The sequence below is a fragment of the Pinus tabuliformis genome, chromosome J (genome assembly GCF_031772625.1).
Source record: "Pinus tabuliformis cultivar Carrire ecotype Pingquan chromosome J, CPIR1, whole genome shotgun sequence".
Lineage (NCBI taxonomy): Eukaryota > Viridiplantae > Streptophyta > Pinopsida > Pinales > Pinaceae > Pinus > Pinus tabuliformis.
Window position 1 is genome coordinate 577,670,903 of NC_142295.1, and position 13,333 is coordinate 577,684,235.

General features: G+C 34.0%; 2 protein-coding genes across 2 annotated transcripts; both read right to left on the reverse strand.

Annotated features, from left to right (window-relative positions):
* Positions 1–2,073: 2,073 nt before the first annotated feature.
* Positions 2,074–3,562, reverse strand: LOC149228297 (uncharacterized). The gene has a single exon (XM_089378143.1). The coding sequence runs from the start codon at positions 3,492–3,494 to the stop codon at positions 2,430–2,432; it is 1,065 nt and encodes a 354-aa protein (XP_089234269.1). The 5' UTR covers positions 3,495–3,562; the 3' UTR covers positions 2,074–2,429.
* Positions 3,563–12,389: 8,827 nt separating this feature from the next.
* LOC149228298 (uncharacterized) lies at positions 12,390–12,788 on the reverse strand. Its single transcript, XM_089380730.1, has one exon. The coding sequence runs from the start codon at positions 12,786–12,788 to the stop codon at positions 12,390–12,392; it is 399 nt and encodes a 132-aa protein (XP_089236856.1).
* Between the last annotated feature and the right edge of the window lie 545 nt (positions 12,789–13,333).

Consider the following 13,333-nt stretch of genomic DNA (forward strand, 5'->3'; position numbering starts at 1 on the left):
AGTCTGGCAATACCTCTTTTCAAGAGCGGTGACATCAATAATCCCTCCAATTATAGGACCATCATGATAAACCCTTTGTTTGCAAAGCTATTTGGAAGCATGCTAGAAAACAAAATTAGCAAGTGGGCAGAAGAAAGAAATAAGCGTGCTAAAGGGCAAGCAGGTTTTAGACCTAAGCATTCAACAGTTGATCATTGCATAACTCTAAGGCACATCATTGAAAAAGTTTGGGAGAATAAGGAAGAAGTCTTCTGTTGCTTTGTTGATTTCAGAAAAGCGTTTGACTCGGTTCCTAGGGATAAACTTTGGCAAAGAATGGAGGAACTTGGGGTTCCTAAACATTTGAGAGCAGCTGTGCATAGACTGTATGAAGAGGTGAAAGTCAAAATTAGAACTTCGGCAGGCATTTCTGAAAGTTTTAGAAGCGATATCGGGGTCAAGCAAGGTTGCCCACTGTCTCCGACCCTTTTTGGTTTATATATCGACAAGCTTGAGGAGTGGTTAAATTCGCAAGGAGGTGATGGTATCTATTTGTGCAAGTTTGTTATAAGGCTTCTTTTGTATGCAGATGACCTTATTCTGATTGCTAAATCGGCGCTTGGTTTGCAAGAGCACTTACTATCCCTTGAGCATTTTTGTAGAAGTGTGGGGATGCAAGTCAATATCAGCAAAACGAAAGTAGTGGTCTTCTCTAAGAAAAGAAAACATAATCAACATAAGTTCTACTTTGAAGGCAACATTCTGGAAGAAGTTGCGGAATACAAATACCTCGGAGTTGACTTCAACAAAAATCTAAGCTGGAATGGTTGTAGAAAGAAAAGAACTTTGGGGGGTTGGAAAGCATTTTATGCTTTTCAAAATAGGTGTAGAGAGGCAGAGTTATGGGACTGGAAGACCACTCAAACTCTTTTTGGGCTTCTAGTGATTCCAGTGATTCTATATGGTTGTGAACTGTGGGCTAGTAGTACTTCCGACATGCAGTGGAGACAAATTGAGAAAATTCAGAAGCGTTTGATTACAAACAAATTTAAGATCAAAAGTGCAGTGCCTTATGATATCTTGTTAAGTGAAACAGGGGCTGCTCCTATTGAAGCAATTGCTATGGTGCGAGTCATAAGTTATTTAAAAAAAATTGAGCAAATGGAAGATGGTAGATGGCCTAAGGTTGTCTTTAATGATAGATTGTGCAAGAGCAAAAAAACTTGGATGCAACAAAATAACAAATGGTTTAGTAAATGGGATATTTGCTTGAACGCGTGCCCCATAAACAACAAAGAGATAAAAGCTTTTGTTATGGAAAAGTTCCACAAACGTACTTGGGAGAAGGAGCTAGGAAGAAAGAAAAATTACTATATTGAAGTGTTTAATCCCACTCATAATCATCAACCAAAAGCATACATAGAGGCCAATATCTCTTGGAAAGCCAAAATTCTTATTGCTCAGTTAAGGACTAATTCTCATCAACTCCGTTGTGAAACAGGGCGCTGGAAAAGGCCAAAGGAAGTGTGGGAGGAAAGGGTATGCATTTTTTGTTCTTCCGGAAAAGTGGAAACAGAAAAACATTTTATTTTAGAATGTGAGGCCTTCAAAGACAACAGGGAAAGTTACGCAGATACGCTGGCAGCTAACTCTTGGGATAATCTATTTAACGAGGGGTTTGTCGAGAAGACGGGAGCATTTATTGTGAAGCTTCACAAAAAAAGGGCCGAATACATCAAGCAGATGAAAAAGCAATCTGTCCCATAGGCTATCTTTAGCCTCGTGGACGTTAAAATAATTTCTTTCTTTCTTTCTATATATAATTGCGATGTAAAATTGACTTTCTCCACTGTGAAATAGTAAAAAGTTCTTAGAAGGTTGATTGATGTTGATTGAACCTTGTGTGCTGTACATGGGTGAACCGTGCCAAGAAGTCACTGGATGCGTGTGAATCTCCTTCACGTATACCGGTGTCTGCCTGCCTGGCCTAACTTTATTCCTTCCTTTCTAAAGGTAAAAGCTTACTCTTTCCGAAATCATTCGCGGTAAATGAGGAAGTGCGGTGGGAACAGGGTGGAGTGCAAGAAAACCGACTGTATTCAACTTAGGGTATATTCGATTTAGATGTCAATTTAGTTCTGTGTACCATCAGATTCACACTGAGGACGGCCCATCGCTTCATTTAAAAATACAGAAGTTACATATTCTATTAGGAATACACAGTTGTGTAGAACAAGAGAAAGAAAGGGGGACGTACATACCCTGTCCAAAGAATTGATGCTCTATATGGTACCTGATACCATACAGATTATCTGAAACAAAATGGAGAATGAAGCTGCAACACCACAATTGCTGAAAAATTGATCTGACACAACATAATAATGATAACCATGGCGGAAAAAAATGAGATCAGAGACGATGAATATATGCAGGCGCAGTGGGTCGATGTATTAAGCCTTCCCCTCCATTCTGGCACGCGTGACTCCAATGCAAGCATCCACAAAATCGGTTTCGAGGAAGTCGGAAGACAGTATCTGCAACCGATCGGCGAGGCCCCTTTTGAACACCTGAGAAATAAAGAGTCTCCCATACCTTTTGATGCGATTCGTCACAGGCTTCACGCACAGAATTGGGTTATCCGCCTGCGGAGTGACCGTATTTTCCACGCGGTAAAAGAACTTCCGCGACGACACTGGCGGCTGGTTCGCCAGATTCTTGACATTGCTCTCGAATTTGGTGTACGGAAGATCCGTATCGATCCAGTCGTCTTTCAAATGGGCGGAGCTCCAGAGCGGCGAGCCGGCGGCGGGCGCGGGGGCCTTGGACGGCTTCCATATGCAGATGACCCTTCGGGGCAGCAAATCCGCCAGAGTTTTGGCAAACACGCCGTGGTCCTGGGGGATCAGGAAATCGCCGAGCTGTTCCACGAGCCACTCGTCAAATTTGGGCGGATCCTCGTGGCCGTATTCGGTCCTGATCTCCAACACGATGAATTCCGAGTGGGTTTCCGACAGAAAACGCTTTATGTCGTTGACAACCACGTCAATTTTGTAGGTCTTTAATATCCCGTGACAGACGTGCCAGTTTTTTTCCACCCGAATATCGAAGACTCTGCACCCGTTGAGCAACTGCCGATAGATGGAACACGACTGGCAGCGCGCGAAGGGGCGGGACACACAGGGAATGCCGATTTTGTTGGTGGCGGAGTCGTGGGTTCCCGGCCAAACTATGTCCTCGATTTTCAGATCCCGCCCGGTTTCCTCCGCCAGTAACTTAGACATCCATTCTTTGTGATCCGTGGTGTGGAAATCTGAACCCGGGAAATCGGTTCCTTCCGTTCGCTGTAACTCCCCCAGTTGCTTCTTTTCTTGCCATACCTGTTTCTGTTTCGAGATTTGGCCTCCCATTTCGTCCTGTACCCAAAAAAAATATAATGCTCCCCAAGCACAGAGATGCCTGTGAGGGCAGGTGGGAGGAAGAGGAGGAGGAAGGGCGGGTGGGTATGCAATATGCATTGGTGGATGAATCGGACCACCAAATATAAAAAACACCAGTTTTTGTTGAAAGGAAAGCTTTGCTTCTGGCGGATAGACGACATGGACCTGGTCTAGTCAAGTGAAAGTTATGTGATGTGATGTGTCATCTCTCTGCCAGCTGGCCCGCCCTGTTTCAGATGCTGTCACCCTACCGTAGGAGGCCCCTCGCACACGTTTGTTACGCGTCTGTTACACGTGGGCCCGCGCGAGGATTGCGCACCCACGCTGGAGAATTATTGATACATTTGAAAAAGCGTCATCATCAGTGGACGTATACGTGGATTCCACTGCAACGTGGATCGCGGAAGAATCTGTGGATATTACTGTATTTGGTTGACTATTGATTACAGTGAAGGGCCAAAGCAAGCGTATAAAAAAATATGTAGCTCATAAATAAAATGTTAGCTACTTTTTTTTCTTTTTCGGCGGCGGTGGTAAAAAATTGTGATCTATAGTTACTTAAAATAGTTATAACCGTATAAATGAATTTAGCATTCAAAAAGACCAATAATATTTAAATTTGGCAAACTAAATTTATATTTTTTGAATTTTAAGTGAAATTGTCTAAAAAAGGGAAAAGCCCAAAAATTAAATATAGATTATACTAAGTTTAAAATATATATGGTTAATGAAGAGTTATTATTTGTCAGTATTTTAATATTGATAATTAACGAAGAAATTGATTGATGGTATATAATATTAAGATGGTGGTATACCTTGTTTATAGGTATTTTTATTTTTTTAATATTTAAAAATTAATAATTTGGTAAAGGATGAGTAAGATGTTCATATTTTTAATTTTAAAATTTAAATTAATAAATGAAATTAATTATAAATTTAATTAATAGTCGTCATGGTTTATAGGTATTTCTATTTTTTTTTAAATATTTAATAATTAATAATAGAATTGATTAATAGTAAAGGATGAGTAAGATGTTTATATATATATATTTATTTATTTTAAAATTAATTTAATATTATTAATAAAAATGATGATGTTTATTAATTTTAAAATAAATATTGATTATATATATATATTTAACTAGTTTAGATTTATTTTAGCTTTAGATTTATCAAGAGTTTAGAGGAATCAAATTTTTTTTTTATTGTACAAGAGATTTGTAAGAGATTTGATCTCTCTAGGGGCTTGGTAGATATCAAGTTAAGATCGATCTAGGCTGTTTTAATTCCCCCTTAAATAAGCTATATTCCATATGAATACCCTGAACTATTTTTATTTTTGTTTTTATTTTATTTTTATAAGGTTATTTTTGTTTTTATGTTTATTTATTTTGACCCAACTAAAATGTTTATATTACATTAGTTAATCTTCTTCTTGTTTTTTTTTTTTGTTTCTATTTCTTTATTTATTTTTATGTAAATTGACTTACTCAAAGTGTTAAACACTTTTTTTTTTTGGAAGGGCGGGGGGGGCTACTCCCCTGAAGAAGCTTTATATTACGCCCAATTTGTACAATATTTACATATACATCAACAGTCACATCAATTACATTTTTATTACTCCAATATATAGCTGCTCTATGATCCACGCAGCGCCACATTTGACGAGAATTGATCGCGGGAGGGGTGCATGTAAGCCAACTGCCCCGACCACTGTACTGTGCACTCATGTGCAATCAAAGTGTTAGACATTATATTACAACATCTCTACCATAAGCGCCTCTATGCACAAAAAAATAAAAAAAAAATGTTATTATCTTTTATTTTGGTTTTAGCAAGTGAATTTTTAAAGGGTTGTCTATATGTGAATTTTTGAAAAGTTTTCTAGTTTATTTTCCTATCTAATTTGTCTAAAATTTGACATAGATTTATTGAAATCACAAGTTTGACAGGTGAACTCTTCACAATCGAAGTGCCCTAGGGTGTTTTTTTCAAGGTGTTGAATCTTTATATGTAGTCCAAAAACCAGTTTAAACAACACAAATCAAGGTTTGACCACAATTTTTTCGCCCAATTTTGACCAAAAATCCGCGGGAAACTCTAAAAATTCTCACATATAGACAACTCCTTTTTAAAATAGTAGAATTATGAAATTCGTTAACTTGTTCATTTCACGGAAAAATAAACTTCTCTAATTTTCCATTCACAATTGATTATAAATTAAAATAAATAATATATATATATATAAATTTAAATATTTTTAAAATTATAATTTTTATATGAAACTAGCACAACCACATTAATAAATGTGGTTAATAAACACTGATAAGCATATATCAACCACATTTATTGATATTTATATCAACCAATTAATATTAATATTTATTATCAATATTAATAATAATAACCATTATTACAATAATAAATTATTATTATAATATAATTATTATAATTATAAAAAATAATAATTATTATAAAAAGATATAATTATTGTAATTTTTTATTTATTTTTATAATTATTATAGTTATTATTATAATAATTATAATATTGATTATAATTATTAAAATATTTTTGAATGGAGGCTTTTGTGATTCATTATTTAAGCAAAATTATATTAAAATATAGTATGTATTAAAATTCTATATTATAGTTTTGTATTATAAGATTTATATGAATATAAATATACATTTTTATATTATTTTTTGATACTCTTCTGTGTTATTTTTGTTAATTTTTATTTTCACTTTATTGTTACTTTGGATTGTTTCTAATTAATTAATTAATTATTTTACATGGATGATGATGATGATAATAATAATAATAATAATTTTTTCTATGCATTTCTTTAACAAAAATAAAAAAGAATGTTAAAAAAAATAATTTTTTTTTACTATAACGTATTATTTATTAGTTTTCTTAGTGATTGTTAGGACTTTGCTGTCGCATCTCTACTATAATTATGTGATCTATGGATCTCACTATCCATCCTTATTGATGATGAACCTCAATATAGATTCGAAACACATCTTTTTTTATTTATTTTACTTAAAACATTATAATAATTATAAAATAATAATAATAATAATTTATTATTATTATAAAATAATAATAATAATAATAATAATAATTTATTATTATTATAAAATAATAATAATAATAATAATAATAATAATAATTTATTATTATTATAAAAAATATAATTATTTTAAAATAATAATAATAATAATTATTATTATAAAAAAATATCATTATTATTATATCACCTTTTTATTAAATTATATAATTATTATAAAAAATAAATAAAATTATTTTTTTATAATAATTATAATAATAAAATAATTGTAATTATTATTATTATTATTTTTTATAATTTTAATAATTAAATTATTATCGTTAATATTGAAAAATAAAAAATAATAAAAAATAATGTTGATATAAATATCAATAAATGTGGTTGATATACATCTATCGACATTTATCAACCACATTTTATAATATCAAGAGAATAATATTAAACCCAAGGTATATAAACCCTAAAATAAACATGGTTAACCATGGTTAATTTTCATATTGAGACAATCCTTGTGAGAATGCGATGTTGGACCATGGTTGACCATGATTAATTCCATATTGCAATCTTTGCCACAATGCGATGTTGGACCCTGGATGACCATGGTTGATTTTCATATTGAGATAATCTTTGTTACAATTCGACGTTGGACCATGGTTAACCATGATTGATATTATAAACCCAAGGTAAAAACCCAAAGGATTATAAACCTAAGGGAGTAATAATAAACCCAAGCGAATAATATAAACACAAGGTATATTAACCCTAAGATAAATATTATAAATCCCAAAATAAACATGGTTGACCATGGTTTACCATGATTGATTTTCATATTCAGATAATCTTTGTTACAATGCGACGTTGGACCATGCTTGACCATGATTGATTTTCATATGAAGACAATCTTTCTCACAATGCGGCATTAGAGCATGGTTGACCATGATTGATTTTCATATTGAAACAATCTTTGTTACAATGCGACACTTGACCATGGTTGTCACAATGTGATGTTGGCCCATGAGACAATATTTATGAAAGTGTGACCATGGTTGACCATGATTGATTTTCATATTGAGACAATCTTTCTCACAATGCGACGTTGGACCATGATTGATCATGGTTTATTTTCATATTGAGACAATCTTTGTCTAATGTAGCGTTGGACCATGGTTGATCATAATTGACCATGGTCGACCATATTTGACTGATGTTGACCATGATTAACCATGGTTTATGATGGTTGACAATGGTTGAGAATGGTTGATTTTCATATTGAGACAATCTTTATTACAAAGTTATATTGGACCATGGTTGACCATGATTATAAGCCCAATGGATTTATATTAAGCCTTAGGATTATTATAAACATTATGAATAATATTATACCCTAGGAATATGAACCCTTAGATTAATAAACCCAAGGGATTGATATTATAAACCCAAGGGATTATAAACCCAAGGGAATAATATTAAACCCAAGGGATTAATATTGTAAACCCAAGGCATATAAAATCGAAGATAAATATTATAAACCCTAAAATAAACATGGTTTACCGTGATTGATTTTCATATTGAGACAATCCTTGTCACAATGCAATGTTGGACCATGGTCGACCATGGTTGATTTTCATATCGAGACAATCTTTGTCACAATGTGACATTGGACCATTGTCGACCATGGTTGATTTTCATATTGAGACAATCTTTGTCACAATGTGACATTGGACTATGGTTCACCATGATTGACCATGATTGATATTATAAACCCAAGGGATTAATACTAAAAACCCAAGGGATTATAAATCTAAGGGAACAATATTAAACCCAAGGGAATAATATAACACAAGGTATATAAACCCTAAGATAAATATTATAAACCCTAAAATAAACATAGTTGACCATGTTTGATTTTCATATTCAGAGAATCTTTGTCACAAAGCGACGTTGGATCATGCTTGACCATGGTTAATTTTCATACGAAGATAATCTTTGTCACAATGAGACACTATACCATGGTTGATTTCCATATTGCGACAATCTTTGTCACAATACATCGTTGGACCATGGTTTACCATGGTTGTCATAATGTGATGTTGGAGCATGAGATGACCTTTGTCACAATGTGACCATGGTTGACCATGATTGACTTTCACATTGAGACAATCTTTCTCACAATCCAACGTTCGACCATAATTGACCCTGGTTGATTTTCATATTGAGACAATCTTTGTCACAATGTGGCGTAGGAATATGGTTGACCATAATTGACCATCGTCGACCATGTTTGACCAATGTTGACCATGATTGGCGATGGTTGACGATGGTTGACAATGGTTGATAACGGTTGATTCTCATATTGAGACAATCTTTGTCACAATGTGACGTTGGACCATGGTTGACCATGATTATAAACCCAAGGGATTTATATTAAACCCTAAGATTAATATTATAAACCCTATGAATAATATTATACCATAGGAATATGAACCCTAACATTAATAAGCCCAAGGGATTGATATTATAAACCCAAGGGAATAATAAACCTAAGGGATTATACTAAAACCCCAAGGGATTATAAACCCAAGGGAATAATATTAAACCCAAGATATATAAACCCTAATATAAATATTATAAACCCTAAAATAAACATGGTTTACCATGGTTGATTTTCGTATCAACATGATCCTTATCACAATGCGACGTTGGACCATGGTTGAGCATCACCAATTTTCATATCGATAAACTCTGTGTCACAATGTGACGTTGGACCATGGTTGAGCATGACCAATTTTCATACCAATAAAATCTGTGTCACAATGTGACGTTGGACCATGGTTGATTTTCATTTGAGACATTCTTTGTCACAATGAGGTGTTGGAATATGGTTGACCATAACTAACCATAGTCGACCGTGTTTGACCAATGTTGACCATGATTGACGATGGTTGATAATGGTTGAGCATGGGTAATTTTCATATTAAGACAATATTTGTCACAATTGGATGTTGGACCATGGTTGACCATGATTATAAGCCCAACGGATTTATATTAAACCCTAAGATTAATATTATAAACCCTATGAATAATATTATACCCTAGGAATATGTACCCTTACATTAATAAATCAAAGGGATTGATATTATAAACCTAAGGGAATAAGAAACCTAAGGGATTAATACTAAAACCCCGAGAGATTATAAACACAAGGGAATAATATTAATATTATAAACCCAAGGTATATAAACCCTAAAATAAATATTATAAACCTTAAAACAAAAAGATAAATATTATAAACTCTAAAATAAACATGGTTGACCATGGCTGATTTTCATATTGACACAATCCTTGTCACAATGCGACATTGGACCATGGTTAACCATGAATGATTTTCATATTGAGACAATATTTGTCATAATGCGATGTTGAACCATGGTTGACCATGGTTGACCATGGTTGATTTTCATATTGAGACAATATTTGTCACAATGTGACATTAGACCATGGTTGACCATGATTGATATCATAAACCCAAGAAATAATACTAAAAACCTAAGGGATTATAAACCCAAGGGAATAATATTAAAGCTAAGGGAATAATATTAAACCCAAGGGAATAATATAAACACAAGGTATATAAACCCTAAGATAAATACTATAAACCCTAAAATAAACATGGTTGACTGTGGTTTACAGTGGTTGATTTTCGTATTGAGATAATATTTTTCACAATGGGATGTTGGACCATGGTTGACCATGATTGATTTTCATATCAAAACAATCATTGTCATATCTCCACCTGTTATTTTTTTTTCACAAAAATGACGTAATATTCTTTGCAATAAGAAAATTCCTTCTTACGTTCTGGCACTACATATTTACTTTAAAAGAAAACAAACAAACATCAACATTGTATAGTAATAATGTAGCAACTTGCTTAGGTATGGTAGATATAAATTTTCTTTCTTTTTCTATACTCCATGTCTTATAAGTTTACATATATGTTATGCTTTCAAGAGTATCAATTCATTTTTTTATTTTTTTTTTTAATTATATTTTTAAAAGTTTGATGCCCTAATTAGGAACTTTAACAATATTTATTCTCCCAATAAAACAACATTTATTACACTTTAACATGTCGATTGTTACTAATTTTTAACCTTCATCTAAAGAACTTATTACTATTCCATGTGTTAGCATAACCTTCCTTCCAACTTGCGACGTACATGCTTCTCTATGCTTACATTGGTGATGATAATTTATAGTGAGGGTTTGGTTATCCTTCCCTTTATAAAAAATTTAATTTCCTTAAAGTTATGTATGTGGGATGGACTACTTTTGGTTGTGATTAATAATGTATTTGGGGCTTAATGGCAGGCACATCCCTTCTCATACATTGGTACTATGTTTTGAGTGTTTATTGAAATTTTTGGAAACTCATTTGTAACAACAAGACTTATATTAAAATAACAATGTTACCCTTGTCCTACTTTGGAACAAAATAAATTGTGGATTTACACCTGGAATGGTTTTTCATTCTACGACTACCTTTCATAGGGTTAGTTTTTTGGTAACCACATATGGGGAATAGGTAGAGTGGCTTCCATTATTTCACAACCAGAGGAGAGGAGGAGCTCTGATCTTGCCACCATGGAACAACACCTTTCCTCTCCCCAAATGACTGAGATGCTCTCACACTCACCGACCTAGAGTTTCAATTGCCTCATACTCAAGTTTGCAAGGTATTTTTTGTTAAAAATGATTTTTGTTTTCCTCAGGGTTTGATTGTTTCGAAGGTCCTTTCACTGATATTCTTTCCTAATTTATTTTACAACACCATAGTCTACCATTGAAACAAAAATAAGGATTCACCAAGTCTCCAACAACCGATCTCCTGTGGGTTTGAAGTTGAGTTTCATGTTTTTTCTTGGTTGCCATTATTTACTAAGGTTCTTCTTTTACGAAAAACTATCCAAAGGTGTTTTCAAAGATTTTTGTTTTGTTTTTAAGTTCTTGGAGAATTATACAGGGGGCCTTCTCACTGCAACATGGAAGAAGAGGATGATGTTTCTCTGCCCTATGGGTATAATCCTTTCCCTTTGTTGCGCTATCGAGCTTTCTTTTCTTTAGTTCTAGTTTTATTTTTCTTCCATACTCTTGTTGGTTGAGTTAATCATCTTGTTATCTTTGTGTGGTTGTTATAGGGTTTTCTCTCCAAATCTCCAGTATGCCTAACTACTTTCACATCTCTCGCACTACATTTATCGTTCAGTCTACAGTCTCCAGTTGCTGTGGGTCCTTATACTCGATTTTTTTTTCTTTTAGGGATACTCTGCTGAGGCCAATTCTGGTTACCCAGTCTCATTTTATTTCATTATTTATTTTAGGTTCAGAAAAAGAGACCCTTATGGTTTACAAAAAAATATATTTAGCAGCTAATCTAACACACAGATAACAATATCGTTTTTCCCACACATCTATTCAATTTCCTTTTGCAGTTTATTTTTATGCCTCTCTAGAGAGGGACTTGGGTGCAAGAATCCTCTCTGGACATCTACACTTCAAATTGGTTTTGTGTAAAGATACAACCACAATCTGTAATAAAAAAAATTCTATTATTAAACACATAGATGAGCCCAAAATTCAATTGATTGCCATCAAACCTATGTTTTTTTTACAAGAACGGGTATGGGTTTATATTAGAACTGTGGCTAAAATTCCTTTCATCGGTTACAATAATTCAAGCCAAGCCCATGAAATTTCTTCCACCAGATGATCAAAGGCCCCAAGATTTGGGTGCCAATGTTTCTTACTCGGAACTAGAGAATCTATTTCCATTATTTTCCCTATCTTATGAACACAAACAAACTGATTTAGTATAATGCAGTAAAACATGAGAAAAATATTATGGAATGAAGTCCCACTCCTCGGCCCCATCTCTCAAGAGAGAGCCAGCTGTAAGAGGCACCACTCTGTTGGCTTTCGAGTCAGCATCCTTATTGTTCTCCCTCAATAGATGAAAGAAATTAACAGACTGAAGAGATTTCACCAAAATTCTGATTCTTGACACCATTCTAGCTAATCTAAGATCAGCAGGAGGAGAATTCTCCACTATGACTTTAATAATGGACTGAGAATCTCCGATAACATTTACCTTTGTTAAACCAAGGGCCTTGACTTGCTTGATACCTTGAAGAAGTGTCAAGGCTTCAGCTTGGATACTTGTGGAGTACCATATTCCCCAAGAAAAGTTAGTCACAATTCTGCCTTCCTTGTTTTTTATAACTCCTCCTGCCCCTGCCATACCGGGGTTTCCTTTTGCTGCCCCATCAAAGAACAAGGTATGCCTAGATTGCCTGGTGATTCATTCTAATAGTTCATTCTCCTTCCCTCTGAATTGCCATTCTTTTTTTTTCCTTGTGATGTCTTATTTCTCGAGAGAAATGGAGATCCAATGAAGTGCCCCAATCTAAGTCCTATTGACTTAGGTTCGAATCCGACAAATGCTCACCAAGACTTTCTTTCCATTGACTTTTTATCTTGATTATGATGAATTTCGGATTTTTCCCTTCATCTCTGAAAACTCTTCTATTTCTCTCAAGCCAAATTTGCCAGCAGATAAATTTTGGCAAGGAGAGCCAAGCAGCCTTAAAGCTTTCATTTTTTGGAAGTGTTCCTGGATAAAACTTTGCCAGGTTGCAAATAAATCAGAGATAGAAATTGGCAAGATGAACACTCTTTTCCAGTGGCTCAAGAGATTCTGCCAGATTTCTACTGAGTATTTGCATTCCAACATTAAATGGTGGGCATTCTCTTCACTGTCACAACAAAATTGGCATCGTGAGGGTC

Bases quoted from the DNA above. Each gene is read 5' to 3' on its own strand.
- LOC149228297 (XM_089378143.1), bottom strand. From the start codon at position 3,494: ATGCATATTGCATACCCACCCGCCCTTCCTCCTCCTCTTCCTCCCACC.
- LOC149228298 (XM_089380730.1), bottom strand. From the start codon at position 12,788: ATGGCAGGGGCAGGAGGAGTTATAAAAAACAAGGAAGGCAGAATTGTG.